This window comes from Mustela erminea, chromosome 1 (genome assembly GCF_009829155.1).
Source record: "Mustela erminea isolate mMusErm1 chromosome 1, mMusErm1.Pri, whole genome shotgun sequence".
Taxonomy (NCBI): Eukaryota; Metazoa; Chordata; class Mammalia; order Carnivora; family Mustelidae; genus Mustela; species Mustela erminea.
In genome coordinates this window covers 159,527,591-159,554,386 of record NC_045614.1, presented here as the reverse complement: position 1 = coordinate 159,554,386, position 26,796 = coordinate 159,527,591, and the positions used below count along the sequence as shown (strand labels likewise).

General features: G+C 39.4%; 1 protein-coding gene and 1 long non-coding RNA gene across 22 annotated transcripts in view; one reads left to right on the top strand and one right to left on the bottom strand.

Annotated features, from left to right (window-relative positions):
- Positions 1 to 26,796, bottom strand: part of ZBTB20 (zinc finger and BTB domain containing 20) — a 785,951-nt gene that overhangs the window by 141,899 nt on the left and 617,256 nt on the right. For all 21 annotated transcript variants that reach the window (XM_032360146.1, XM_032360066.1, XM_032360076.1 and 18 more), the window contains one exon: positions 22,339 to 22,378. Coding sequence is in view for 1 of the 21 variants with exons in the window: in XM_032360237.1 (XP_032216128.1) it covers positions 22,339 to 22,340 (2 nt within the window). In the remaining 20 variants the exon portion in view is untranslated. The remainder of the gene's footprint in view (positions 1 to 22,338; positions 22,379 to 26,796) is intronic.
- LOC116600156 overlaps positions 17,237 to 26,796 on the top strand; it is a 49,252-nt gene continuing 39,692 nt past the window's right edge. The window contains exons 1-3 of the long non-coding RNA XR_004289522.1: positions 17,237 to 17,322; positions 18,894 to 19,020; positions 20,433 to 20,589. This is a non-coding gene — a long non-coding RNA (uncharacterized LOC116600156). The remainder of the gene's footprint in view (positions 17,323 to 18,893; positions 19,021 to 20,432; positions 20,590 to 26,796) is intronic.

The window sequence follows — 26,796 nt, the reverse complement described above, 5'->3', positions numbered from 1 at the left end:
AGTTAGGGCCCTCACTGGGTTTTCCTGGACTGCTGATTGTCTCCTACCTGACCTGTGTCCTTTGGTCACTCCCCATTCAGATCTACTTTATTCACTCTTGCCAGATTAATCTTTCTGAGGCACAGCTCTGATTATGTTACTCTCCTGCTAAAAACTTTCAATAGCTCCCCATTGTCTACTGAATAAAGTCCAAATTCCTTGGCCTGCTAATCAAGCCCTCTCACTTACTGGTCTCGATCTGCTTTCATCACTTTATTTCCCACTACTCGCCTCTACACACGACATGGTCTAGTTAAACTCAACTACTTCTCTGCAGAATCTTTCCCCACTGATTCTTCCAGGCATTGCTCATGGTTGCAGAAATGTTCTTTTTTCCCCATCTTTGTGTGCTCAAGTCCTCCTTGCCTTTCGAGACCCAAATCCAGTATCAGCTCTTCTGGTAAATCCCCCAGGTAGCCCTTCTCTGAATTCCAGGAACGCTTTATCTGTACTACTTTCATAGAGACTGGCCCTTTCTACTATGGATGCTAGCAAAGTAGGCCCATGTCTTGGCTCTGCCGCTACATTAAAGCTTGCTGAGGGCAGGATCGGTGTCTTGTTTATCTGTGTATCTTTTCCATTGCTGAAAACACAGTACACTGCTCACAAATATTTGTCCAGTGAAGGAGTGAATGGAAGGGCTTTAGATGCCCTAAACAACCTAAACAAGGTTGGTTGGTTGTTTCCCTGGTCCAAACCGGATTACAAGTAGTGCATTCGAGAGGGAATGAAGATCTTAGAGGCTTGCACAACAAGAAGTAACTTGATAGCTAAAGAAGAAAAATAAAAACTATAAAAAGAAGAGATGAGGACTAAAAATATTATAGTAGTCTGAGGGTAAATAAACACAGAAGTAAAGAATCTTATAGACTAACGACCAATGGTTAATGCCATGTGGAACTGCTTTGAATCCACAAAATAATATTCAAATACACAGTGTTATTTTTATACTTAGCACCAGTAGACACACAAAGCAGTTGTTTAGACACACAAAACAGTAGATAACCCTAAAGATAGATAAATAAAATATGTAAATTAATTAAAAAAATGATGACCCTAAGTCGTTAAGAAATGTTTGAATTATGATAAGCATATGATCAGAAAGCTGGATATGCACATAAATTTAAGACACTATATATCAAAACTTAATAAAGTAAAAAAATCTTTTGATAACTAAGAGGAGATAAACTTCTACTTATTGGTTATATGGAATATTCTGTTACATCAGCTGATTTCCAAAGTGAAGTCAGATAAATATCTCTCTCCTTACACACAAGTACACCTATATTCTCCTAAATATTGGAGAAATAATTTTGGTATCATTAAAAATGAAATATGCCCCGATATCTAATTTCAGAAATGTCAGAAAGTAGTAAGACAAAACAATTTTAAAAAAATGTCAGATTTCTAAGATCCACAATCTATTATTTAATATAAGTGGTTGTGATTATACAATATGTAAATTATGTACATCACCTTTTAATTAAAGTGTAACATAAAAAGTCCAGGTTATTATAAGCTTTTTATCAACATTTTAATGCCTCAAAAAATTCTATCTAGTGGATATGTCATAATACATTTAACCAGCCCCCTGGAATTAGATATATAGTTTATTTCCAGTTTTATAATATAGATTTATCTAGCAAGATTTGCTATGTTCTGATAAATTGTGGAAGCTGAGTGAGGAACTCAACAAGGGTTCACTATGATATTCTTCCTACTTGGGTAAATGTTTGAAATGTTTACAATAAAAAGGTAAAAAATATGCTTCTTTATGATAAGCGTCTTGTTTATAATGATTTCTGTTTATTTGTAATCATTTTCTTAGAGTTTAGTACTAGCAGGCTGGTTCAAAGTCTGACTCTGCTATGAAACCATGCGGCAGGCAGCAAATGCCTTCGCAGGTTCAGTTCCCTCATCTGCAAAATGGGTATAATAAAGGTAACTTAGAAGACTGCTATAAGCATTATAGGAGATGGTGTGCATCAAATGCTTTCCGCAGTGCCTGGTCCGCTGTTAGTGAGTAATGAATATCACCTTGAAAATACAAAATGTTGGTTGCATCATTGTATGTGTGGTGGTTATAAAAAAATCATCATGTATAAACTGAGAAACATGGCAGAAATAACTAAAGTGCACAGGCTAAAATAAGCTGGGTGAGGAATTACCCTCACGGAGCATGTTCTATGTAGGGGATCCTGGGCTAAATGCTTCACAAGGATCATCTCATTTAATCTGCACAAGGGTTGTGTGAAGGAATTACTACTACTATTGTTATTTTATAGTTTAGAGTATTGAGGTTTAAAGATTAATCGACTTGTCCCAAAGGACACAGGGATAGGCAGGGCTGTTGTCAAACACAACTCAGAGCCCCGGGAATTTGTCCCTGAGCTATTAGAAATGGCCTTTGGACCTTGGGCCCTTTTGCACAGACCTCAGCGTTTCTAATCTATATCCTTTAGAGGCCAGATTTGAATTTGGGACAAGATTTTGGCCCCATTTTTTGAAAGTTTAACTGATCTGTGGTAGGAGTACATTTTTCCTTCCTTTCATTTCCATTGGTATTATTTGTTTTAAAAATTTCATTCTAGAAAATAATTTTAGAGAAGAAAAAAGGGGTACTCCATAAAATTAGCTGCTCTTTCAAGAACGTGAATCTCACGGTCCAGGAAGATTAATGTCCATCTTGGTTTTGAACCATGATTTCCCATTGGTCTGATTATCTTACGTTCATGAGAAAACAATTCACTACCCAACACACACATACACATGCTCTTTAGAAAACCTCTCAAATGGTCCATGTTGACACAGTTCACTTAAGTATGTCATCTGTAAACATCTGTGTAAGACAAAGAGAGGGAGAGTCTGAATTTTGAAAATGCCGTCAAAGTCTGCAAAAGGTGGTTTCCTACGAAGATGATGGAAATTAAGTCACAGGTTGTAATTTAAAAATAAAGTCTAATGGCAAATTAAGTCTTTTATTCTGGGTTGGGGGAGGCTACTTCTGTGCAGTATACTCTAGACAAGAAACACTAAAGGGGCTACTCCCACCCCTCCGCCTCAGACAGCACATTTCTGCATCTGTATTATAAAAAATGTGCCAGCTCTAGCAAGCTCACAGTACTGAGCAAAGTGCCACAGTTTACAGCTGGGGATTTGTCTTTCAGGGCTGGCTCTATTTACTGGTTGTTTTTTACTGGTCTGTTCCTCCCTGGGGGGCTGCCGTGGGGGTGTTTTTTGTGGGGTGGGGGTTGGAAAGAGGGAGTTTTTGTGAGTTCTATTTTGGATTTTGGTGAATAAGAAAGCAGGGAATTTGCCAGCCTGTTACTCAGTTATATTGAAACATGATACAAACTGCCTCAATTTGGAGCACAGAAGGTGCCGAAAAATTTTTCTGAGGAGGTCTTGAAATATCGAAGCCTGTCTTCAAGGAAGGACTTGTTTCTCTCAAAAATCACCCTGCGAATAGTAGAGGTGTGCTGTCGTCTCCTCTCCATCCCTGGTCCCTGGAGTCACTACCTGAAGTATCACAGTCTAAAGGTAGCCAATATGCTGCGGGGGAAAAAAAAAAAATCACATCGCGTTCTTCATTCCCAGGGGAGTGCTAAGAGGACTGTGCTTGAGTGCGGGCCTTCTTTGGAAAGTCACTTTTACATGTGTAGACACTTGGGAGCATGGGCTGCGCGTGTTTGAACAAGCTGTACTTCCTATGTCTGCACTGCCCACTCTGTTTTCTTGTTTGCTATCTGCCTGAATTGGCCTGAACACATGTGCCCCGGATAAACATACTATTGCATGGACACGTCCACGCGTGTTTCCAATTCCATACTATCTTGAAAGTGGTTCAGCTTTCTAGAAACACAGACATACAATTTGTTCTGACTAGAAACACTGCTCAGCAACGGCATGCCAGTCATCACGGCAGGTACCGGACCATTTGTTGCTGGGCTGGAGCAAAGAGAAAACAAATCCCGGACAGCATTGCAGAGCAGCACCTTCTTGTGAGACCCTCTTGGCTAAGTAAGGACTGCGTGAGACAGTAATGAAACAGATACCTGCAGGCTTTTCAAACAGTAACAACCAGCTCAGGGTTAGCAGCCTTTCTGAACCCTGATGGTCAAGGATATTCTCAACCTTTGCTTTCAGGCACTGGATTGCTGCTTAAGGAGCCTTTATCATCCCCCCTCCCCCGCCCCCACCTAATTTTTGGTGAGGATGCCCTTGAAATTAGATCATTATTTGTTCCTGACAAAGCACATGCATATTGTGGTATCACTCTAAAACCAACGATTGGTTTAGCTCTATGAAGAAAAAAAAAATTCCAACAACCTTTCATGCTGAGATTTCTCATGCTAGTTCTCAGCACAGAAGTGATTTTTTTTTTTTTTTTTAAGTTGCATAAAGCCTAGCAAGGTTTAAGTTTTCCCAGCGAGGAGAAAGTGTTTTTCAGCTGTTAAATTTTTCAGATGCTTTTTTTGAATTTGGATAAAACTCAAAAACATGTTTGTTTTAAAATGTAAACCTTTTTATGTACAGAGGTTTGCATATAGAGAAATGCCATTACTATGTTTAAAGGTACTTGCTTTTGAAATAAAGAACTCATAGGCTTTTAAATATAATAGAATGTACATTGCATTATGAACGTCTCATTGGGCGCTAACATAAATACGACGTTCTGGAAGACCACTGATACACGTTTGCTGACAGGATCACTTACAATCCTGCTAGTCAATGTATTTGTGTGTGAGAGCAAAGAGTGGCCAGGTTTGAACTGAAGATCATCTTTAGAGTCAGTAGGCTTTTGAAAGACCTTTTACTTCAGTTGCATGAGACTTCTTGGCCCCAAACCTGCTTGATTCTTCAGCTTCTTGACTGGGCCAAAGTTGATACAACATATGGTATTTCAAGCACAAAAATGATGAAGAAACACATTGAGGTATAGCAGCAAGGCAGGGATGAGGGTAAATCATCAGAAGGCTTGCCTCCTGTCATTTTTACTGGGCCTAGGCACTCTTCAGTTTTAAGCAAATTGTAGATTGCTGAATGGGAAAAGGTATTATCTTGATCCACCAATTTTTTTTTTCCAAACACTTTTACTGTAGGTTTTACACTGTGATCCACTGATTGTTTACACACATACATGGATAACCTATCTATCCATCCATCCATCTAGATCTATCTCACTGAAATACAGATGTGTGTGTATGTGTGTTTCAGGGGCAGAAAGAAACTGATCTACCCAAATTTTAAACCTTAAAAGATTCTTCATAATTCTATTGAGTATATTATTATTTGGAGAGTTAAATATCGAGGTCTAGAAATTCAGCACACATCAAACTTCTAATCAAGGACTTTCCAAAATTCAGGAAAGTACCTGATCTTCTAGTTTAATCTTTGAAATGCCAACAAATTCATTTTTCCTTTATTCATTCATAATATATTGATTTATTCATTTTCCAAACATTTATTGGTAGCCAACTATAGGCCTCACACTACATTCCCGCAACGTATTTCTAGCCCAATTACTTTAACGGTTGCTTTAGGATTTATGGCAGGGTTGGCCAGATGGTTCTTGAAAAGGAAAATCTTCCTGAGTAAAACAACCTGTTTACAGTGTTTCCTATCTAGCAGCCAAGAGCCCTGGTAGTATCTCTTCTAACCTCTTACTATGGTTCTGGTATAAAATCAGAAGTCTAGTTATATTTACTTTTCATACTTAAGCTTAATTAAAAATACTGAGTGCAATCATGAGTTTTTAATGTCAGAATATTCAAAAACAACTTTCCCATAAGGTCTTCCTCATGTATGATACACAGAGAAAACTTATACAATTCTTTTTTGTGCTACAAAAATGCAGAAAACTGACCATTACCTACTTTACAGCGATTCTAAAAATCAATGACCTAAAGCATGTTAAGTTCTAAGAAGTAGAGTAAATAAACAGATCACATAGTACCATCAGACAATGTGTTTGCTCCCCTCTTGATGAGGACAGTATGAATACAGTAAGAAGACAGGTCCTAAATATTTATTACTAGATCTTGCTTAGGTGGCCAGGTCCTCCTGTTCCAGTAGAAGTGATATATAAGTATATAGCTAGAGCCCAATTCAATTATTTACATGGCCTTTCTAGAAAATGGTTAATGCTATAGAGACTTAGAAAATGCAGAAGACTAAACAGTACACATTCGTCTCTCTCTTTATGATGTAGGTCATGGTTCAAGGTCATGGAATGAATAGTAGGAGTTGCTACTTTCGAAGAGTGAAATGCTTTGAGGCTTTTAGGGGAAATTATTTTTATTTATTTATTTTTAAAGATTTGTTTATTGAGAGCGTTGTGCGCATGTGCGCGTGAGAGAGAGTGAGTAGGCAGGGAAGAGGGAAAGGGAGAGAGGCAGAGAATCACAAATGGACTCCATGCTGAGTACAGAGTCCAACGTGGGGCTTGATTCCATGAACTTGAGTACAGGGCCTGAGTGGAAACAGAGTTGGATGCTCATCTGACTGCACCACCTAGGCGCCTCTTTTAAGAGAATTTTAAATAAATTAACTTTATGTTTTGGAAGTTATGATTTGGGCATTATTAAAGTATTATAATTGGACATGGGTTCATAGACATAATTATAGGCCACCTTTTCAAAAGACCTTCTTTATAGTTCTTTCAATTTTTTTATGGGTTTCGTTAGTTGTCTCCCTCAAGTTATTTCATTTTCCGAAGCTTCTTACTGTCTCCACACATGACACATTGGCACATGCACACTGGCACAGGCAAAGAAGTAACTGCTAAGGTCACAGAAGTAGGGATATGGCAGGCTTCAAGCACTGGAGGCCAAAGGCACCAGAAACACGGGCAGACAGCTTAAAATTGTCCTTTCTTATGTTTGTGCATTGTTTCTATATGGAAAACTACATTTCTCTGAGAGTATATGTGTAAATATGCATCTGCTAGTGTTTTGGCAACTCTAAGTTACCTAAATTAGTTTTGATCAACACTGTCGGATTTTTAAACCCACCAACGTAATAAAAGCAAGTTTAAAAAAACACAAACAAACCCTACAGTACATTGTGTGCTCTGCCGTTCCAAGCCTCAGCTTCAAGACAAAAGGAGAGTGAGACTTTGTCATTTGCTGGCTGTTAATAATCAAGAGAAGATCTGCCAGACAAGCTCTTCGAGGGCTCTGTCTGTCTGGACCAGGTATATACTGCAATACACAAAGGGCTTTGCAGGGGGAGAAAAATGAGTGTTCATGGACAATGATGCAGCTTTCTTAATTAAGATTTTCATTACTGATACATACATTAAGTTCTGCAACTGCAAGAGCCAAAGCACTGTCATGTGCAGGTAGATGTCCCTGATTCCATCTTTAGGCAGTAAAGCTAAAACATATTAAATGTGCACCCAGCAAATGTTGTGGGAGTCAGGAGAGATCCAGAAATATTTCTGTTGGAATGCAGAGAGGCCCCATTAAAAGCAAATTTGTAATGCATCTAATAAGCAGGAGAAAAGCTCCTATCAGAGACAGGGTGTGCACGTGTGTATGCGTGCGCCTGTGTTCCTGTATGGGACTGCTTTGAGGTCCTGAGCCACAGAAGAAGGTAGTTGCAGCTGACCTAGAAATAATCTCTGTATAAATACATCAAGAGCTCAGACCTTAAAAGGCACTTTGATCTTTTAAGTTTTCCAATGCCTGTTGTTGGGAAAGGAAATAAATGGCTGATTCGGGGTAAGTTTTGGAAGATGGCAAAGACTCCTGTCCACAGCTGGCCCTGACTGTGTCCCTCTGGGTCACTCAGTCTATTTTCCCTGGATCCCCAGGCTGGTCCATAAGTCAGTGCAGTCTGCCAATGGGTGTACTGTTCCTGTGAAATAATCTGACTGTGGTGTGGGGAAATCTTTCTTCTTAGATCAAGTTATTTTTACAAAAAGAATTTTGCTAAGAATGGAGAATAAACCTAACTCTGCACAGTCCTTGAAATGGATGAATATCTAGAGTGTATGTTTTTATTTCACTTTAACTAAAGCCCAATTCATTTTAGGGTTGCTGGTGCTGTTAATGTGCACACAGTGTGCTCTGTTGTTTTTCTGGTTTCTAGTTGCATCCTTTCCTGTTTTGAAGTTTGCATTTTTGGGGGAGCTTCCCTCTTTGTCTCCTATATAAAGAAGACCTTCATCCTGTCATCTCTTGGTCATCCAAGAGTAGAGATGATTGTTAGATGCTGCACTTCATGAAAGATGATTTTATTACAGCAGTCAAAAATTACACATTCGTTTCTTATTAGGTAAAAACATTTATCAGGAATTTAAATGTAATTCCCCCATTTTCTAAGAAGGAACAAACCAGAACCCAACACCAAAATGGCTCAAAAGGAATTCTTCTAAGTATTTTGGCTGTAGTTCCTTGTTGTTTGGGTAAAAGGGAAAAATTCCAAATAACAGTGGCCAAGAAGATTTCTCTCGAATTCCTGCACCAAGATTCAGATCTCTTAAGTAAGTTTTCTGGATGTTAGTGTGTATTTCAGAAACCCTTTCCCTAGGTACATTACAGAGCTAGTGCAGAGTGGTAAACACACAGCCTGCTACGAGGTGGCAGTTCTCTGACCCTATTCTAGATGAGTGATGTTAATGGCTGGGGGTAATAAGATGATGAAGAAATTGATTCTTCATTCACAGAAACATAGACAGTATGCAGACATCCTGTTAACAGATACTTCATGCATTTTGGGAAAAGTAAGAGTATTAAGATTCTTTCTAATGTGTACTGAAATGTACTGTTAGAAAACTGGTTAGAGGAGTATGTGAAAGCTCTTAGTGAAGAACCAATGTAGTGGACACTATTCAAGCCTTGGGATGATGGAAAGAAGAAAGGGAAACAAATCCCAGGAGAGGAATTTTTTTGAATTCATTTATTTATTTGGGGGGAGGGGAGGGCAGACGGAGGGAGAGAGAGAGAGAGAGAGAGAGAAACTTAAACATACTCTGAGCTGAGTGTGGAGTCCTATGTGGGGCTCAATCCCATGACCCTGAGATCACGACCTGCATCAAAACCAAAAGTCAGATGCCTAACCAACTGCCTCACCCCACTCATCCTCAGAAGAGGACTTTTAACTGGAGATTTCTATTACTTCTCTTATGCATCCTTGACTTGCTTGTGAAGACCAGACCAAAGGACATTATTAAAGGATTTAGGTGTAACTTTTACTCAAATTCTGTCATGAGACATATACTTCTCCTACCCAAAATACAGGATTAATTTTAAATTAGAGGTGATAATTATTTTCCACAGACCCAAAGCCTAGAAATTCACAAGGAGGAACTAAAGGTGGAATCCATTTTAGCCTACCAAAGCGTTAGGGGTAAGGTGGCCCATTCTAAATAAATACCTGGAAATGATTCTCTGGGATAATGAAGTTAACCTGATTTGTCTAGTATCCCCACACTAGGAGAGATGAAGAATTGCAGAGAGACTAGAGAAAGAATGCATTAAAAAAAAAAACTTAATTTTATCACCACAGAGATCTCTTGCACAAGACACCTCTGCAAGTGCCCTAGCAGAAAGCTTCTTTGAACAAGCAGGATGTGTAGGTACCATCTCTATATGTTACATATGTATATATCCCTCCCCAGCTCTGAGTCAGCAACCATGATGTTTGGGGAGGAAAAGAGAAGGGTGATAAAGAGTAAGAGGGATACTCATAATGGTATTTAATAGCACTCAATGTTAATCATCGTTACTGTGCCCCCATATGGCCTCCAAGTGTAAGCTATGTTATAGAGGCAGGTGTATAAGTGAAATTTTCCAAGGTGAAGTTTTGTAAGAGCACAAGAAAGCCAGACATTCATTCCTCTGAGCCCTGGGTCCATTGAGCCAGCTGGTGGCCTCTAACAGCACCAGGCACCACTGATACCTGGCTCTTAACCACATCCTCCCACTTCAGGTAGAGAACAAGCTGCTGACTAGCCCTGGTTCCCACCACTTGCCTCAGTTTGTGGCTGGCGTAACGGGGCTTCCATATAATCTTTATCATGTTTGGCCTCCCTTCTTTCTTTCTGGACATGGTTTGAGGAGGTAAGGCACACGCAACTTTCTTGTACACAGCTTTTTTTTTGCCGAAGACAAAGAATGCTCTGGAACACATGCCATCCCTGATCATCTGCAAGTGAACTTCTCGTGCTGAAAGAATGCTCCAGTTACCACTCAGAACAGCTTTGCACAACTCCTGCTCCTCTGAAAGGCTCGGGGAACTCACTCCAACAACCCAGACGCTCCCTATCCCAAAACACAGGGAAGGCGCCCTGTCACAGTTTGTACTGTGGAGGCAGGGGCTGATGCTGTCAGTGTGGCATTTCTGCCTCTCCAGCATCTTTCATTTTCCCTGGAGTTGCTGAAAAATAGTCCATGTCATTAAGTATGTAGTAATACACACAGGACTCAGAAAGAGAGAGGGAAAGGTGGAGGACATGGATGACATGGCCTCTAGCACTTTATTTATGAGAACATCCAGAAATCTCTATCTACATCTGGTAGAAGAATAGTGTCAATCCTGCCCTGGAGACATGGATCAGGCAATGTTGCCAGTGTGTATTTTTCCCTTCCCGATAATTTACTGATTTTGGAGTCTAATGGCAGAGCTCAGATGATCATTTTTACACTCATGTGAGTGAACAATTAGCTTGCCTCTTTGGGGGGATGGTGATGCCAAATAAACATAAATATATGTAATCAAGGGAAGTACTAACTGTCCCCCGCCCAGAGATTCTCAGGTCCTCTGACTGGTGCTTTGCTCTCCACTGTATTTCCCAGGGGGGGTAGGGAGGGTGGGTGATGCCACCAGGGCAGAGCAAACCGCAGTGGAGGTGCCCTCATAGGACTTTAGGGAGCACTATCTTTGCAGGAAAGAAAGAGACTAAGCAGTTAAACATGTGTTAGACCGCTCGTTTGCCCTTCGAAATCTCTATTCTGTCATTCACCTTTTCATTGTTGATTTATAGCCACTCTTAAAATATTAGGGATATGTCACAATATTTTTCCCAGTTAAAGAAATTTTTTTTCTACCACAGTGACTTTTATTTTCACATAATAAAATTTAATATATTTTCTTTAAGATTTTAGACTTTGGGGCACCTGGGTGGCTCAGTCAGTTAAGCATCTGACTCTTTTTTTTTTTTTTTTTTAAAGATTTTATTTATTTATTTGACAGACAGAGATCACAAGTAGGCAGAGAGGTAAGCAGAACGAGAGGGGGGAGCAGGCTCCCTGCTGAGCAGAGAGCCTGACATGGGGCTCAGTCCCAGGACCCTGGGATCATGACCTGAGCTGAAGGCAGAGGCTTTAAGTCATGAGCCACCCAGGCACCCCAGCATCTAACTCTTTATTTTGGGCTATGATCTTAGGGTTGTGAGATCTAGCCCTGCATGGGGTTCTATGCTGGGCGTGCAGCCTGCTTAAGATTCACTCTCTCCCTCTCTTTCTGCCTTTCCTCTTTCCCTCCCTAAAAAATATATGATTAATTAATTAATTAATTAAAAGATTTTAGACTTTGGTATTATGCTTGGAAAAAGCATCCCATTTCCCAGCATGAAAATATTCACTTATACACAAAATTATAAAAACTGGCATTTACAAAATTACAAAAATTGGCATTTACAAGATTTAGGGAAATGGGCAATCTCTTTTTTCATTGGTGGGGGTATAATCTGAAATATGTTTACTGGAGACAGTTTAGCAATAGATAAATTTTACTTTGACAGTTCCATTACTAGAAATTTATCCTAAAGAGCTAATCAGGAAACTACATTTAAAAAATGTATATGTGTATGAAGATAGTTATTGCAGCATTGTTTAGCTAGAAAAAAAGTCCAAAAATCCTAAATGACCATAAATAAGTGACTGACTCAATAAATTACCCATAAACTAAAGAGCAATGTAGCTATCAAAAAGATAATGTAGATCTAGATTTATGGAATCGAAAATGACTATTAGAATTTTGAGTAAAAAAGCAGATTACCAGGAAACAAGCAACTCTTCCTTCCATTTAGGAAAGAGAAAGACAAAGAGAAAGAAAAAGAAAAAGAGACAGATGAATAGAAAAGTGTGGAGATATATTTCCCAAAGCGTTACTAGTGGTTCTCTCTGGGAGGTGAGATTTTGAATGGATTTTATGTTCTTTTTATATCATCATTGTAATAAATTCAAACAAAACTATGTGTATGCTCTTTAGAAATCAAAGCCAGGACTTTTACTTTGGAGGAAAAAGAGCTTAGATAAACCTTGCAACAGCTACTTAAAAATTCAAATATGAGTTTCGTCATTAGCAATTAGTAACACTCTTAATTGGATGACATTCCTGCCTGACCATTTTCCTGATGGGTGACATCACTGCCTGCTTCAACTTTCCTCCAGGCTGGACAACTGCATGTCCAGGCTGGACAATTATAGTTCCTGCCTTATAGGACTTTAAAACTGAAATTCTGGAAATAATCCCAATATCTATATAGAAGGCACAGTTCGGTAAATTCTATGGGGTTATATAGCTGATAACAATTATTTAGATAGTATAGTGGCACTTAAAAAGAGAGTTTGTAATTATACCAGGAAGCACTTATATAATATTTAATTTAAAAATATGTTGCAACTCTGTACATACAATGTATGCCCAATTCTGTGAAAATCCAGAGAAGAGACTAGAAGGTGATCTAAAAAATTATTAATAGTAGTTGTTTCTGTATAGTGACATTATAGATGTTTTCTCTGTACTCTATAGTTTCTTAATATTTGATATTATGTGTGAATTATAGAGTCATGAAAGAAGTAAATATTAAAAAAATACAGCTGCTTTGCTCAACAGCTGCCAAATCCTACCCCAGATGTATCTGCAATTTAGTTTTGAGTCAAATGGCCCTAATGTCATTTCCTAAAGGAATCTAGCAGAATGGAATGTGTTCAAATAAAGGAAAGCTACCATTACTGCCACCTATTTCTGTTACCATTTCTTAATGCTTAGAATAAACCCGAGTAAGGAATCCTACTTCTACTAGAAATTAGGAATTTCCACGTTCGTTAGGTTTTCTTCTTATGTTGCCAGATGGTGGAATTTAATTATTCTACAGTATTCTGGTATGTCCCCATGTCTGGAAGTTGTTTTGGGAGGTTGATGGTGTAGGTCACTACTGGGAATGGAGGCTCAATTATTCTTTTAAAAATAAAGATAGGTTGCTACATAAGATCTTCTGTAGTTAGTTTTCTTTTCCTTTCCTTTGCTACTTTACCTCTTTCTTCTTCCTTTCCTTCCTCCACTTATCTACGCACTCTTTTTCTCTCCCTCCCTCTTTTAAGTACGTAGCCCTTCTTAGATGCCAGCTCTTAAAATTTAGAGAAAATTCATACAGTACTAACACCACACTTCAAGTAGAACATTTAATTGTTCCTAAATGATCACATTTTAGCAAAATGATGATGGGAGTAGTCAGAATTGTCACTTAAGTGTATATGATGCATGTTGGAGGCTTGGCAATAAGGCAGGCAGTAGATATTTTTTCAGAAAGCAAGAAAGTAACTAGGTAATGCCAGCATGGGAGGAAGGAGGTGGCAGAAGAAAGAAAGATCAACATGGGTTTCTGTGTCTTTTGACAAAAGTTATCTAACCACATGTTCCTGGCCTTTTGGACCAAATGGCAACCTTCAAACTTCCTGTTACTATGAGCTACTTGAGGACAGGGATGGTACCTTTCTCACCTCTGTTTTTTCTGTATGCAACACAGTGCTTGGTGTAATGTAAATGCTCACTAGCTACCTGGAGAATTGAAATGAGCCTTTTTTACTGCCTTCTATATTAGCCTCATCTAGGAAAAAGAAGAAAAAAGAAAAAAGAAACTAAAACCCCTAATGTCTTTTCACACATACTAGGTAAAACCCCATTTTAATTTGAACTCAAACACACATCTCTTCTGAGTTTCCAGCTTGGTCACTGAGCTGCTGGAAAAAATCACCCCAAGGCAAATGGGTATCAACAATAAACCACCAGGTTCACCTAGGGCTTCCACACTGCCAAGGAGACTGTCTGGTCAACTTGCTATATCCCATTTGTCACAAGAACTATTTTGAACTTCTACTTCCTTCAAATCTCCACCTCGCTTATTTTTAGCAGGACCCTGCCCCCTAGGAGCTATCATCTGGAAAACCACTCTCTGGATTAGTAAAGTAGAGTACTAGAAGCAAAACTTCTAAGAGTTATCCATACTTGTGGTCTCTATTTCTTCACCTCTCACTCTTTCCCCATAATATTACAAACAGGTTATTGCTTCTACCACTTCAACAAAACAGCTTTTGCCAAAGTCAGCAACCTTCACATTAATATATCAAATGCATTTTTTCAGTCCCTGACTGACCTGACTTCTCAACAGCATGTCTCACTACTGACCACCCTCTTCAAAACACTCTCTTCTCTTGGACACTGTGCCAGTGTTTTCTGGTTTTCCTCCTACCTCCTTAGCTGGTCCTTCTGAGGCTATTTCTCATAGCCTCAGTTTTTGCTCCTATATGATTAAATAGTAAAAGTTCCTCAAGTCTCGGTTTGGGCCTTCTCCTAAATCTACTCCCGTGCTTGGGCAGGATGTTCCATGCCAAAAGCCTCACTTGCCTTCACTCTACTTCTGATTTCCAGTTGTATATATTCAACTGCCTAGTCAATATGCTCACTTATCTTACCAAAAACACCTCACACTAGACATCTCAGAAATAGAGCTTGTAATCTTCCCTCAATTCCCACTGTCCTTTGGTATTTCATACAACTGTGAATGGCACCAAACTCCAAACAGTTTTATGAGCATAAAACCAGTAGTCACAGTTGCTGTTTCTCTCTCCTCCATCTCCCACATCCAATCCATGAGAATATCCTGTATATCTTGGTTCTGTATTATCTCTCTTTTCCATTATTTTTCTTCCATTCCCAGTCATTAGCCTAGTCCTTATAAGCTATGCTACAAGGGCTTCCTTACTTTTGTTCCTGCAAAACCATTCACCGCAATGGAGTAGCTTGATCTTTTTTGTTTTTAACTTTTAATTTTAAGATTATTGCAGATTAGCATGCAGTTCTAAGAGGTAACACAGAGAGATCTCTGTATACCCTTTACCCAGTTTCACCTAGTGGTAATATCTTATATAACCATAGTAGAATATCACAATCAGGAAATTGGCCTTGTTTTTTACAATGGTACAATCCATCCACCTTATTCAGATTTCACCAGTTTTATATGCACTTGTGTGTGTGTGCATGTGTATATTTAGTTCTACACAACTGTATCACCTACATAGATTTGCATGAGCACTACCACAGTCAAGATACAGAATAGCGCCATCATAAGGTTATCTGGTGCTACCCTTGATAGCCATAGGCAGCTCCATCTTTCCCCTGCTCCTTAACTTTTGTTAGCCACTAATTTGTTCTTCATCTTTATAGTTTTGTTATTTCAAGAATGCCATATAAACAGAATATGTAATCTTGAGAGATTGGCATTTTTCACTCAGCATAATACCTTTGTGATTAATCCAAATTTTTTGTGCCAAGTGTTACTCTTTAATGCTGAGAAGTATTCCATGGTATGGATATACCACAGTTTGTTTAACCACTCACTCATTGAAGGTAATTTCCAGTGTGGGGATATTACGAAAAAGGCTGTTATAAACATTGGTGTACAGGTTTTTGTGCAGATATGTTTCCATCTGTCTGCAATAAATGTGCAAGAGTAGCATGATCTTTTTAGAATACAAAACTGATCATGTTACATTCCTTAAGTTTGCTTTCCCATTGTCCTTAGGAAGGTCTTTAATATGACCTGCAAAGATCCTGATATCATCATCTATCTTTTCAACCTTTATCTGGGCTGTTCTTCACTAAATTCTCTCCACCCAACTATATTTGATGCCTTCATCTATGCTGCATCCCTTGCTAAGAAACCTCTACCACCACCTAATCTCATTTGTTTTTCATCTTCACATGTTAGCTCAAATATCACTTTCCAGGGAAACTCCTCATGAACTCGTAGACTCACTTAAATCCCCCTCTTAAATTTGCTCCTAGAGTTCCTGGAACTTTTATTCATGGCAGCAAGTACAGTTTGTAATTATAAGTTCTTTTGTGTGTCCATTTGATTAATATGTCTTCCATCCCCCAGGTTGTAAGTTGAATAGGGCAGAGACCATGTCTGTTTTGGTTGTCATTATATCTTCCGCATTTATAGACATTCGTTTAGTGTTTGATGATATTTGGTCAAGGCTTTTAAGACAGATAGTTTTGGTTTCAAGTTCCATATTACATACTAGGCATCCTTGAAAAAATTACTCAAACATGCTCAATCTCTGTTTCATCTTCAAAATTAGGATTACAACAGCATCTCCTTAATAGGAGGAGTTTTTTTTTTTTTTTAAGATGTATATATACACAATGGAGTACTATGCAGCCATCAAAAGAAATGAAATCTTGCCATTTGCGATGATGTGGATGGAAATAGGAGTAGTTTTAAAGGTTAAACCAGGTAGCTGTTAAAAGTATTTTTTTCCAGTGCCTGAAGCAAAACAAGCACTCAACACATGCTATTTCTTATTGTGATTATTAGTTTAACTAAAGATAAGAGTTTTTGTATTTTTTTCCCAATGAGGTTTTAGTCCATTATCTCAATTTCTCGTCTGTTCCCTTGGGTTTTGATTCAGGTAACTCTAAGAGTCTGAAAAGGAACCCTTAGTTTAGATCTCCAATAATTCTACGACTACAGGTTACCCCAGGTACGTCTCCTTAGATGAGTACCTTGTTTGGCCTCTTGGCTATGGTCCTCATTTTCATCTCACTCCGTAGTAAATTCTTATTCCCCAGCTATCAGTTCTTTTGACTTATTTTTCAATGGGTTTAGAACATGAGTGGGAAAACGCAGTGCCATTTGCTGGACTCCCTGAAAGTTTCTAACACTGAGATTTATGCTTTTGCTTGGGATATCATTCTTTTGGTGTTCACCTTCTTTTATATTCCAGCCATTTTTCAAGCCCCAGCTAAATCACATTTCACATGAAGCTTTCCAGCCCTCAAGGTCCTCTTTCATGAATGAAATCCTATAGTACCTACTGGACTGTATAATTCCTTTTGGAATTGTCACTTATTGTCTCATATGTATACGGAATACTCAACAGTTATAACTTCTTTTCCTAATCCAATTTTGAGTTCCTTAAGAGCAGGCAAGGGCAATGTCCTAGATTTATGTTTTAGTTCCTTACTAAACACAAATCTTTTTGTGTGGTAAGTGTTTAATAATATCTTATGGGATGGTTGTACTTGAGGCTGGTCCACTGACCAGGTTGTGATTTGAAGGATCAAGTTACAATTAATATAGTTTAGTGGCTAGATGGTTTCTAAAGGGGTGGTGGCAGTGGCCAAAGGGGGAAACGAAAACAACAAAAAACGTTACTGTGAGTATGTCCCTGAGCTGTGTATGAGCACAGTCTGGATACACACAGGTAGTGAAGCTTAATCCTATTATGTGCTGAGTTTTCATCCTGGTAATGTACTCCCCCATTTTCCTTTATAAAAAGCATATGGAATGCATGGTCTGATAGGCAGAAAGGCTAAGAGAAATGCAAGCAGAGGGAGGTAATGCTCTTAGGTGTGGTAGGCTGGTCTGCAGAGTGTTTTGATTCTCTGAATTAGTCAAAAGATTGAAAAAAATAGCCACTACTACCACAGGAAAAAAAAATTAGAAGGAAGGGTCCTGAAAATGGTATCTGAGCAATGAAAGACAGTGAATATTTTAAAGATCACTGAATTTAATTTATTCAACCTAAATGCATAAAAGTACAGGTGGGGACATTATTTATGCAGGTATATGCAAATCACTTTATAAAATAGGCAAAGCCCTTCTGCTTTTTATAAGTTGCCAAGGTGGTTCCTGATATTTTAAAAGCTATGCACCTTTAATGTAATTTCCTAAGAGTTGGAATCCCTCTGTAGGAATCACAGTCATTGTCAGAGGGAGTTTATTATTTTTTTTTCTTTCCTTTGGGACTTCTACAAGGCTCTCATAACCATCACAAAAAGGGTGGTTTCCACAGAGATATGACTAGAAAAATCACTTGGAAATCACTGAGGAGCAAGTCACAATGTTCAAAGCAGAGAACGGGGGCTTTGAAAACATGAACCCATCTGACCTCTTGAATTTAGTACAGTGAATTCCTGAGCTCTGAAACATGGGGCCCGGCTGTGCATGCCATATTGGTGCTATAAGACTGGCAGTAGGTTGGCTGTGGCATGGTCTATTTCAAACTCCTTCACAGTGCCCAGTGTTGCATGTTCCCAAATGACATTTGGTTGGCAGAAGCTGGGCTTCCAAAGCTGGCAGTCTGGAATGCAGCCCACTATGTTTTGACAAACACATAATTGACCATCTGATCACCAGCCTACAGTCTGCATTCAGGTCACTGGGGGGACTTGGGTTTTCAATAGGTCCCTACTCCTCATCTTGTTCATCTTCTCAAACCTTTCTCCAGAAAGCAATATAGAGAAGACTTAAACACACCCACACGAACCCTCCCATTTACAAAAGAGAACATGGTCCATGAAACATAAGCTGTTGAAAATTTCCTTTAAATTGTCCTGGCAGCCCAAAGTGAACTAGAGAAAAGCACATTTATGGTGAACTCTAATTCAGAAACAAGTAGGAAACATACCGAACTATTTCAACACCACCAGCACGTACGTTGCCATTCAGCTCAATGGCTTGGAACTTCTTAGAAAAAGACAGCATAGGAAGATGTTAGGAAATTGGGTATTGCTCAACTTTAGGAGGATATTATTAAGAAATGTCTTGATTTCAGGTGAAAGAAATGAAAAGCAAGACATTGGAAATGGCTTCTTCCTTATCTGTCTGACACTCCCCCAAATCTACTGGGGGAGAAGGAGTCACACCTCTCTGGAGACCAGCAGGCAGAAGCTCAGTGCGAGGTCAGATTCAAATTCTTGTCTCCTGTTGAGTGCTTTGGTCTGAAATTTGGCCCAATACAACACATCAACCTTTCTCCTAGAAGGCAAGGATTGTGCACTAGGCCAAGATATGCTGTCATCACGCAGATGTCAGTGTCTATGTCAACACTATCAGAAGGCCTTTCCTCTCTGCTCCCACCCCCACTGCACAGTCCAAGCCCTTGGTTTTTACCTTTGACCTCATCTCTCTTTTCTCAGTCAACCATCTCTACATGGTCAGAGTGCTCTTTTTCTAAAACATAAATCAGCTTAAATTTCTTCAAAGCCTCCTCAAGCCTGCCACATCACATCCAAACTCCCTCACACAGCTTCTAAGACCCTCCACAATCTGTCTCCTACCCGCTCTCCAGCCTCATCTCCCACCACGCTCCAGCCACACTGAAGTACTGTCCTCCAGAGCTGGCTGCTGCTCAACACCTCCTGACTTTGGAAATGCTCTTGTTTTTTCCATATTACAATCTCCCTGTCTTTCCTTTCCCCTACACTGACTCGGTAAACTGAAATCATTCTGTAGACTTTTAGACCCAGCTTGCAGGTAGGTACTCTTTTCTGGTTCCTCTTGCTACATCTTGTGACGCCTCCAGTCCAGTGTCCACCACATGCTACAGCCTTTATTTACTATGTATCATCCCTACCAGACTGTGAGATTCTTAGCAACAGGGAGCATTTCTTATTTATCGTGGCATTCCAGGAACCAAGCACAGTGACTAGTTTTCCATAAATGTTTGTTGACTGAAAACTGAACAAGAGCTGTGCATGGTAATTAATCAAAACTAAGCCAAGCAGTAGCATTAGCTTCTATAAGCTAAGCATGGAGCCTGTTAGCAATCTAATGAAGGCAGATGATCGCAGCAGTAAGGCACTTTCTGATGGTTATCATGGGGTGAAAGGAAGAGTGAGGGACAGAGGTGTGGATGGAGGAATGTCTCATTAGCAGAGAATGTCACTGAGGCAGTGAATTTTCAGCCTCTGCAATATTGAGTTTTCAATACTGAAAGATATTCTTCTGAGAATGAATCTGAGCCTGAACTGTAGAGAGGTCTGATTTAAAATAACTTGGTTTCTCAAATAGGTTAAGACTGTGTTACCTGCTTTAAGGCAGTGTGGCAGGATATGGAGGGCTTCTCATCGTTTCTGCTAAAGAGTAATGGGATGGAGAACTCTTGGGGGGAACATCTGGAAGCTGCTCAGTTCCCACTGAAATCTGTGTCAAATCCAGATTGGGACTTTTGACTAAACGTAGTGCCTGGGAGAGAAGGCAGAATTCTGCACCTGTTTGGAGAAGGCCATTGAAGAGGCACTGGGGAACTAGAAACACTGGGGAGATAATGTTCTGATCTGTTCCCAAGAAACTTTTCTTTTACCTTTGATAGGTATCTGGGGCACCACCCCTGGAGCCATCAGCTGTGTCTGTGGGGCACTCGAGGACAGCAGGACTGTTACAGGCTGTGTCACCCTTGAAATAAAAGTAGCCTCAGGATTTGGAACAACCCAAGCAAGCACGAAGCCTGGCCTGGGGGGTGAGACAAGGTTAGTGGGTATAGAAATGGGCTGTCAGCCCATTACAGATCATTCTCTCAGCCCTGTCTCTGGTTAAAAACTAGGATCTCTCTAGAAGCTGCCTGATTAATGGTTGATGTAGCATAGAATCAGTTTCACATTTTCCTATGAGCCAGAAACAGCCTTTCAATTACGTTTTTATCTCAAAGGTCTCCCCCTCGATTTCTAATCTGTGACACAGGTCTCCAGTCCCCTGTACTGCTTGTGTCTGAGGCTTGCCCTACAGTGCTGACGTCATAATAGCTGAGCTGTGCGGGCAGGAGTGCACCGTGCTGACTCATCCCTGGTGATGGGAGGATTAATGCCTTGTCTAACACGGAGCTATTATGTGAACTGTTTTTACACAAAAGAACTGTAACGAAAATGATTTGCCAGTCGGAGGACTAGAAATATGCAGTGCTGGGTAACTGAAGTTGGGATGTGGAAATAGAAAGCGGTAACCATAAGCATGCACATTGACACCCTCCAAAGCATTGACAGACCTGCTCTATCAACACAGAGAATAAGGAATAACAAGACTTGTCAGGGGCAGGGAAGATCTGCCCCTGCTGTATAAATGCATTACACACAGTCCCCGTCGTCTTTTGGGAGTTTCGCCAATCTCCTTTCTCTGTCAAATGGCTGTCACTTTGGACTTTAGCCTTACAGTCTGTCCTTTGGGGGATTCTACTCACCTGAATATATTTGCAACTACCTTCTAGGAATGTTAGTGGAAGCCATGCACATGCAGGCAAGCCAGGGGAACCCCCTTTCTGTGCAAATGATTACCACACAAGAAATACCTCAGAGTGAGAAGTCAGCGAAGTAAGACAGATGTTGCGAAAAGGGGACAGGGTTCATCAGAGAGCCTGAAGCAGCTGGGAAGAATGCAATGCTTATTTATCAGGTAAAGTGACTGCCCCTGGACCTGTAGCATGTTTGGATGGTGTCTCATGTAGTGAGTAACTATGATTATTTGGGTTCACTGCTGTAGAAACTCTTATGAGCAGCCTGACATAAAACTTATCCAATCCATTCCGTGCAGCCTGGTTTAGGCTTTAAAGAACAAATGTTCTCTCTTTTCATCTGGAATCAACTTTTCTGTCTCTTTTTTTCTCCCTTTTCAAATGACTTCTCATTTTTTCTAAAAAAGGACAGTACCTTCCATACCCCTCTTAGCACATGTAATGCCAGATTTCTCTCTCTCTCTTTTTTCTGGACTTGTGATGACAGACACAATTTTAGCCTAAATGGATCCAGCCTGATAGCTCATGCTTGTACTTCTTGAGTAAAAGGGTATTGGAAATTTAGTCCATAAATGAAAGCTCTGACCCAGAAGTTGAAATTAAAAACTATTGAACCTAGAGATGGGTGTGTAACCGAAGAAAAAATAATTGCCCATTTACTGACACTGGACCAAAAGCCCAACTGCTGAAGATACCTAGCTGAGGAACGTAAGCTCCACAGTAGAGGAGCAGTGACTTCTGCAAACAGCAGCTGCGGCTGAGTAAAAGGCAGTCTTTATAGGAGTCCAATGCCTACGGCCCCGGTCTTTTCAGCTCCCTCATGGATGGCAACTACTACCACCACCAACAGCACTGAACCAAACCCAAAGGAAGCTAATAGGTAGCGAAGAAGTGCAGGAAACCACAACAAAGTCAACAAGAAAACATGTCAACAAAGATGGAATTTCCCCAATGCGACACCTTCTTGAAAAGTAAAGAAACCACTTTTACTTACATAAAGAGAAGGGTCAGGCCACAGACTGATGGTCACAGAACTGGAAAAACAAAAACAAAAACAAAAACAAAGAATTAAAAATGAACCCCGAGATACTACAGGGAGAAGGAAAACCAATCTAAGTTATAGACAGAACTGGTTGCTCCTGTAGCCGAAGGAAAAAAAAGAGATCCAGCCCCATAGAATTTTCCAAAGGTGTGACCTCCTGCTATATGACCAACACAGTATTTCCAGGCAAGGAAATACACAAGGAGTGCCAACCTCTTTCTTCGTTAACTTCATTCTGATCCAAATGGTATGGCTATTTTCTAGAGCTGCGCTCTTCAGTATGGTAGCCACTATATATATTATCTATTTACGTTAGTTAAACTTGAATAAAAAACCGAAATGTTTAGTTCCTTTGTCACACCAGCCACATTTCAAGAGCTCAATAACCACCTGTGTCTGGTGGCTGCCTTAGAGGTAGAACATTTCTATCACGGCATAAATATCTATTGGACAGCACTGAGGAGAACAAGTAAAGGCTTTACTGTATAGTACAGGACACATTTAAACTAATTTTGAAAAGATGAATAAAACTCTGATGATAAACTTTGGCTCTTTTAAGGGTAAATTCAGTATGCTTAATGCCCAGAAGATCCTCTGGACAGAGGTAGCCCTCCACACATCACTGCTCCTCAGCAGATGACCTGATACGACTCAGCCTCGTGCTGGCTTGGCGAGGATTGAGGACCGCATGCCGCCTCCTCAGCCCCTTCTCTCCGGCCTAGGAGTGTCACCTCTGACAGAATGATTTTAAATGAAAACATCTCTCTCCCCAAACCCATCTCTAATGATGAAAATCCCAGGTTTGTGGGGAGTTGATCTTAACAGCTTTTTCTTCTGTATTTCAAATACGATAATTCTCCTTTGTAATCTTCAACTCATAAGCCAAATGAGTTATGATGAGACTGGCCTGCTCACCACTGTTTTGACAGCTTCTATTATAGAAAAATAAAACTGAAGAAACAAAAGATCCCTGAGATATTAACAAAACAAACAGGGATACTGAGAAAACAAAGCAGGTCTCTCTACCCATACCCTACTTGGATATGTCAAGGACTTAATGTATGCTGACTGAATTCTTGCCTCTCTGACACCATGATTTTAACCACTTCATAGAAGGTCTCCAGAAATATGCAAAACAAATCAAACTAAAAGAGATCAAGTAGGAGATCTGATTATATAAGTTAGCAGCATAGAACAAGACTAGAGCAAACACAAACAAACCTGTTGATTAAAGAGATTTCACTACTGAACAAGTCTTCTAGACAAGTGCACCATCATGGAGGTTCCTACAAAGGAAAAGTTTTCTCTTTATAGCTAATGTGAAACCCTGTCTATGCACATGTCAATATGAAGGATGGTGCTTCCTTCCTTGAACAATAAGAGTTAAGGTGAAAATCTGCAGCCTGGATCATAATGTATGCTAACACAAGAGAGGCTGGGAGTCTCCAATGCTTTCACAAAATTGATGAGTTTAATGAAAACTTTAAGCAAGATAATTAAATTACGTATGATTCATTGGAAGTACGCACACACACACACTTGAAAATATATGAAGATTGACTAGTCTTCAAAGATTTTAAAGTTCTAAGTTTTGCTACATTCTAGTCCCTTCTACAAACCAGGAACCTAGACCATTGCGCCAGCCTATTTTTTAAATATCTTTCCTTCCTCCCCCTCTCCCCCTTCCCTTTTTTTCCTTCCTTCCCAACTTTTTTGAGCTTGCTTTTTCCCCCAACCTTTGTGAAAAAGGAGAAAAATATGATTAGTGGTTATCTATGAAATATGCTCACTTATCATTTCTCTGTTGCATGTTATAAACCCAATAACTCTCAATAATACATTATGCTTTTTTAAAACTATAGCATTTATGTTCTTATATCTGAGCACATAACTTTCCTTTTCAAGGTTCTAGGAGCATTTATTCATAAAAGTTTATCAGTCAAAGTTAAATTTTTGATGTGGTCAAAAGAGATCAATGTAAATTGTACCCAGATTGACTAATACATCTAAGGTCTGGAAGAGATGTCTTTCTGGGATGTCAAGTGACATACAGACTGCCAATGACAGGAATCCAAGATGGAGAGAAAAATCACAGTGTGTATGTCGCAGTCTACGACAAATTAAAGCCAAGTTAAATTGAAGATTTTATTGGATATAATTGTCATCTTTATATATTAATAAAAAACAATAATACCTATACCAAATTTAATATTAAGACTAAAAATTTAATCTCAGAGTTCTTATACAATTTATAAATGTTCATAAATGTCAAAAGGCCCCTACTTCTTGATTGAATTACAATCCGCAATTTTGAGAATATGTATTAATCTACATAGGTTTATTCCTGTTCAGTTCAAATTGTTATTTTATTGATATATATGCCCTTTTTTGCCTAAGTGATATTCACCTTATATGTCTGTAAGCTGTTTTCATCTGAAATGCAAAGAATTATCTATCTAGTTTTGCATACAATGAAAAACATTTGCATTAAGCATGCTAGGCTCAAAGCATAAATATCTAGCAAAGGATACATAACTATAAAGCCCAAATGAATCAGGACCTTAAAACATGGTGGGGGAGGCAAGAGTAGAGAGGGGAAAAGGGGTGGTTATGGTGAAGTCTAATTGTGTTCTGTGATTTCCCAGTAGAAATTATTGTATAGTGTCAATCTCTAAGGAACTAAATGTATTATTAATTAAATGTATTATTAATAAAGATTAGTCAATTCTGATTTCAGTTTATGTAATGTTCAAGGGCAATGGTTTCCAACATTTTGAGGTGATACGGATCCCTGTAAGAATCCCTCCCCAAAGAAATTCCTTAAAAACACCAAATTCCAAGAATCTTCCAGACTCCATGAAGGTCATCCATGAATTCCAGTTTAGCCACCCTTGGCCTAGAGGAGAGGGGAGAAAAAGCCCATGAAATCCCACTATTTATCACCTCTAGGAAGCTGAACAAGTCACTATAAGCTGGAGCCAGGAGCAAACAACATGTATAGAAAATAGACTAATTCTGTGGCATATATAATGGATAAAAGGAGTGTGTTAGGCTGAGAACATTCCAACAAGCACATCAAAGAACAATACATACAACATGATTCTAGTTACTAAAAAAAACAAACCCAGGAAAAATAAAACAAGATGAAATCAGAGAGGGAGAAAAACCATAAGAGACTCTTAAGCATAGGAAACAAACAGGGTTGCTATAAGGGAGTGGGGTGGGGGATGGGATAGTTGGGTGATGAACATTGGGGAAGGCACGTGATGTAAAGAGCACTGGGTGTTCTATGGGGCTGAAGAATCACTGAACTCTACCTCTGAAACTAATAATATACTCTATGTTAATTAATTGATTTTAAATTAAAAAAAAGGACCCCTCCCCCAAATAAAAGAAAATAGAGCTCTACATGGGTGCATACAGCTAGGGACACACAGACCCCTCTCAAGGCCTCCCAGACTCTGACTTACCTAAGTATAGGTAATTATAAAGAGTAAATTACTCCTTATAATTTCTTTTTAAAAAGTCCACAGAGGCTTAGGAACAGCGAGGTAGAGGAGTATCGAGCAGAGAAATGAGATGAGCTGCTATTTACTCAGCACCTTTTGTGGCTGCAGGCATCCTGCGAAGGAAATGCTTCTCAGATTTGAATGGGGGCCTACCCAGGGATGGGGAGCAATGTAATAGGAGTGCACCAGGCCGTGGAATACATAATCAAGACATGACTGTCTTTTTGGAGGGTCGGTTGTCCTTGTGGCTAAGTAGTTTAAACTCTTATTTGTACATATGTTGATTTATCTGATAACCATTTCTTGGATGTTACAGAAGAAATAAGAGAGCCACTGTTCTTGTCCTCATGGAATTTCTGGTTCAGTGAAACAAGTAAGAGCATATTGTGGAGTAGAATGAAGAATGTGATGTATCTGTAGGAGGAACCCTGAAAGCTCCCTGAAAAGTCTCATGTGTGTCGGACTGCTTCAAGCAATGGCCCGCAGCCTGAGGACTGACTCGATCACTCACTCTATCCTGAGGATCACTTCCGTGGAAGAGTTTGGAAAGCAGCATTAGCTGTAGATCATTTCATCTTGACTAGAAGAGCAAAACAGTGTTAACTTCCAATTTACTACAAAATTAGGGAGATTTGAGAAATTAGGGAACTTACCCTAAGTTAAAATCCCACAGCTGCTAGGATTTGAATAAGTTTGTACCATGCCAAAGTTTACATATTTTTAGCCACTCAATTACGCTACATCTAGGTACTTCCCATTTTACGTTTCCCCTTGAAATCTGGGCTCATTCAGGATTTTGTAGGCTAGCTTAAGCTTCTCCTTTGGAAGGAGACAGGTTTGGCTTCATTTGCATTCTAAATATTTCACAGTGGTAAGGGAAAGCTATTATTATACCCATTTT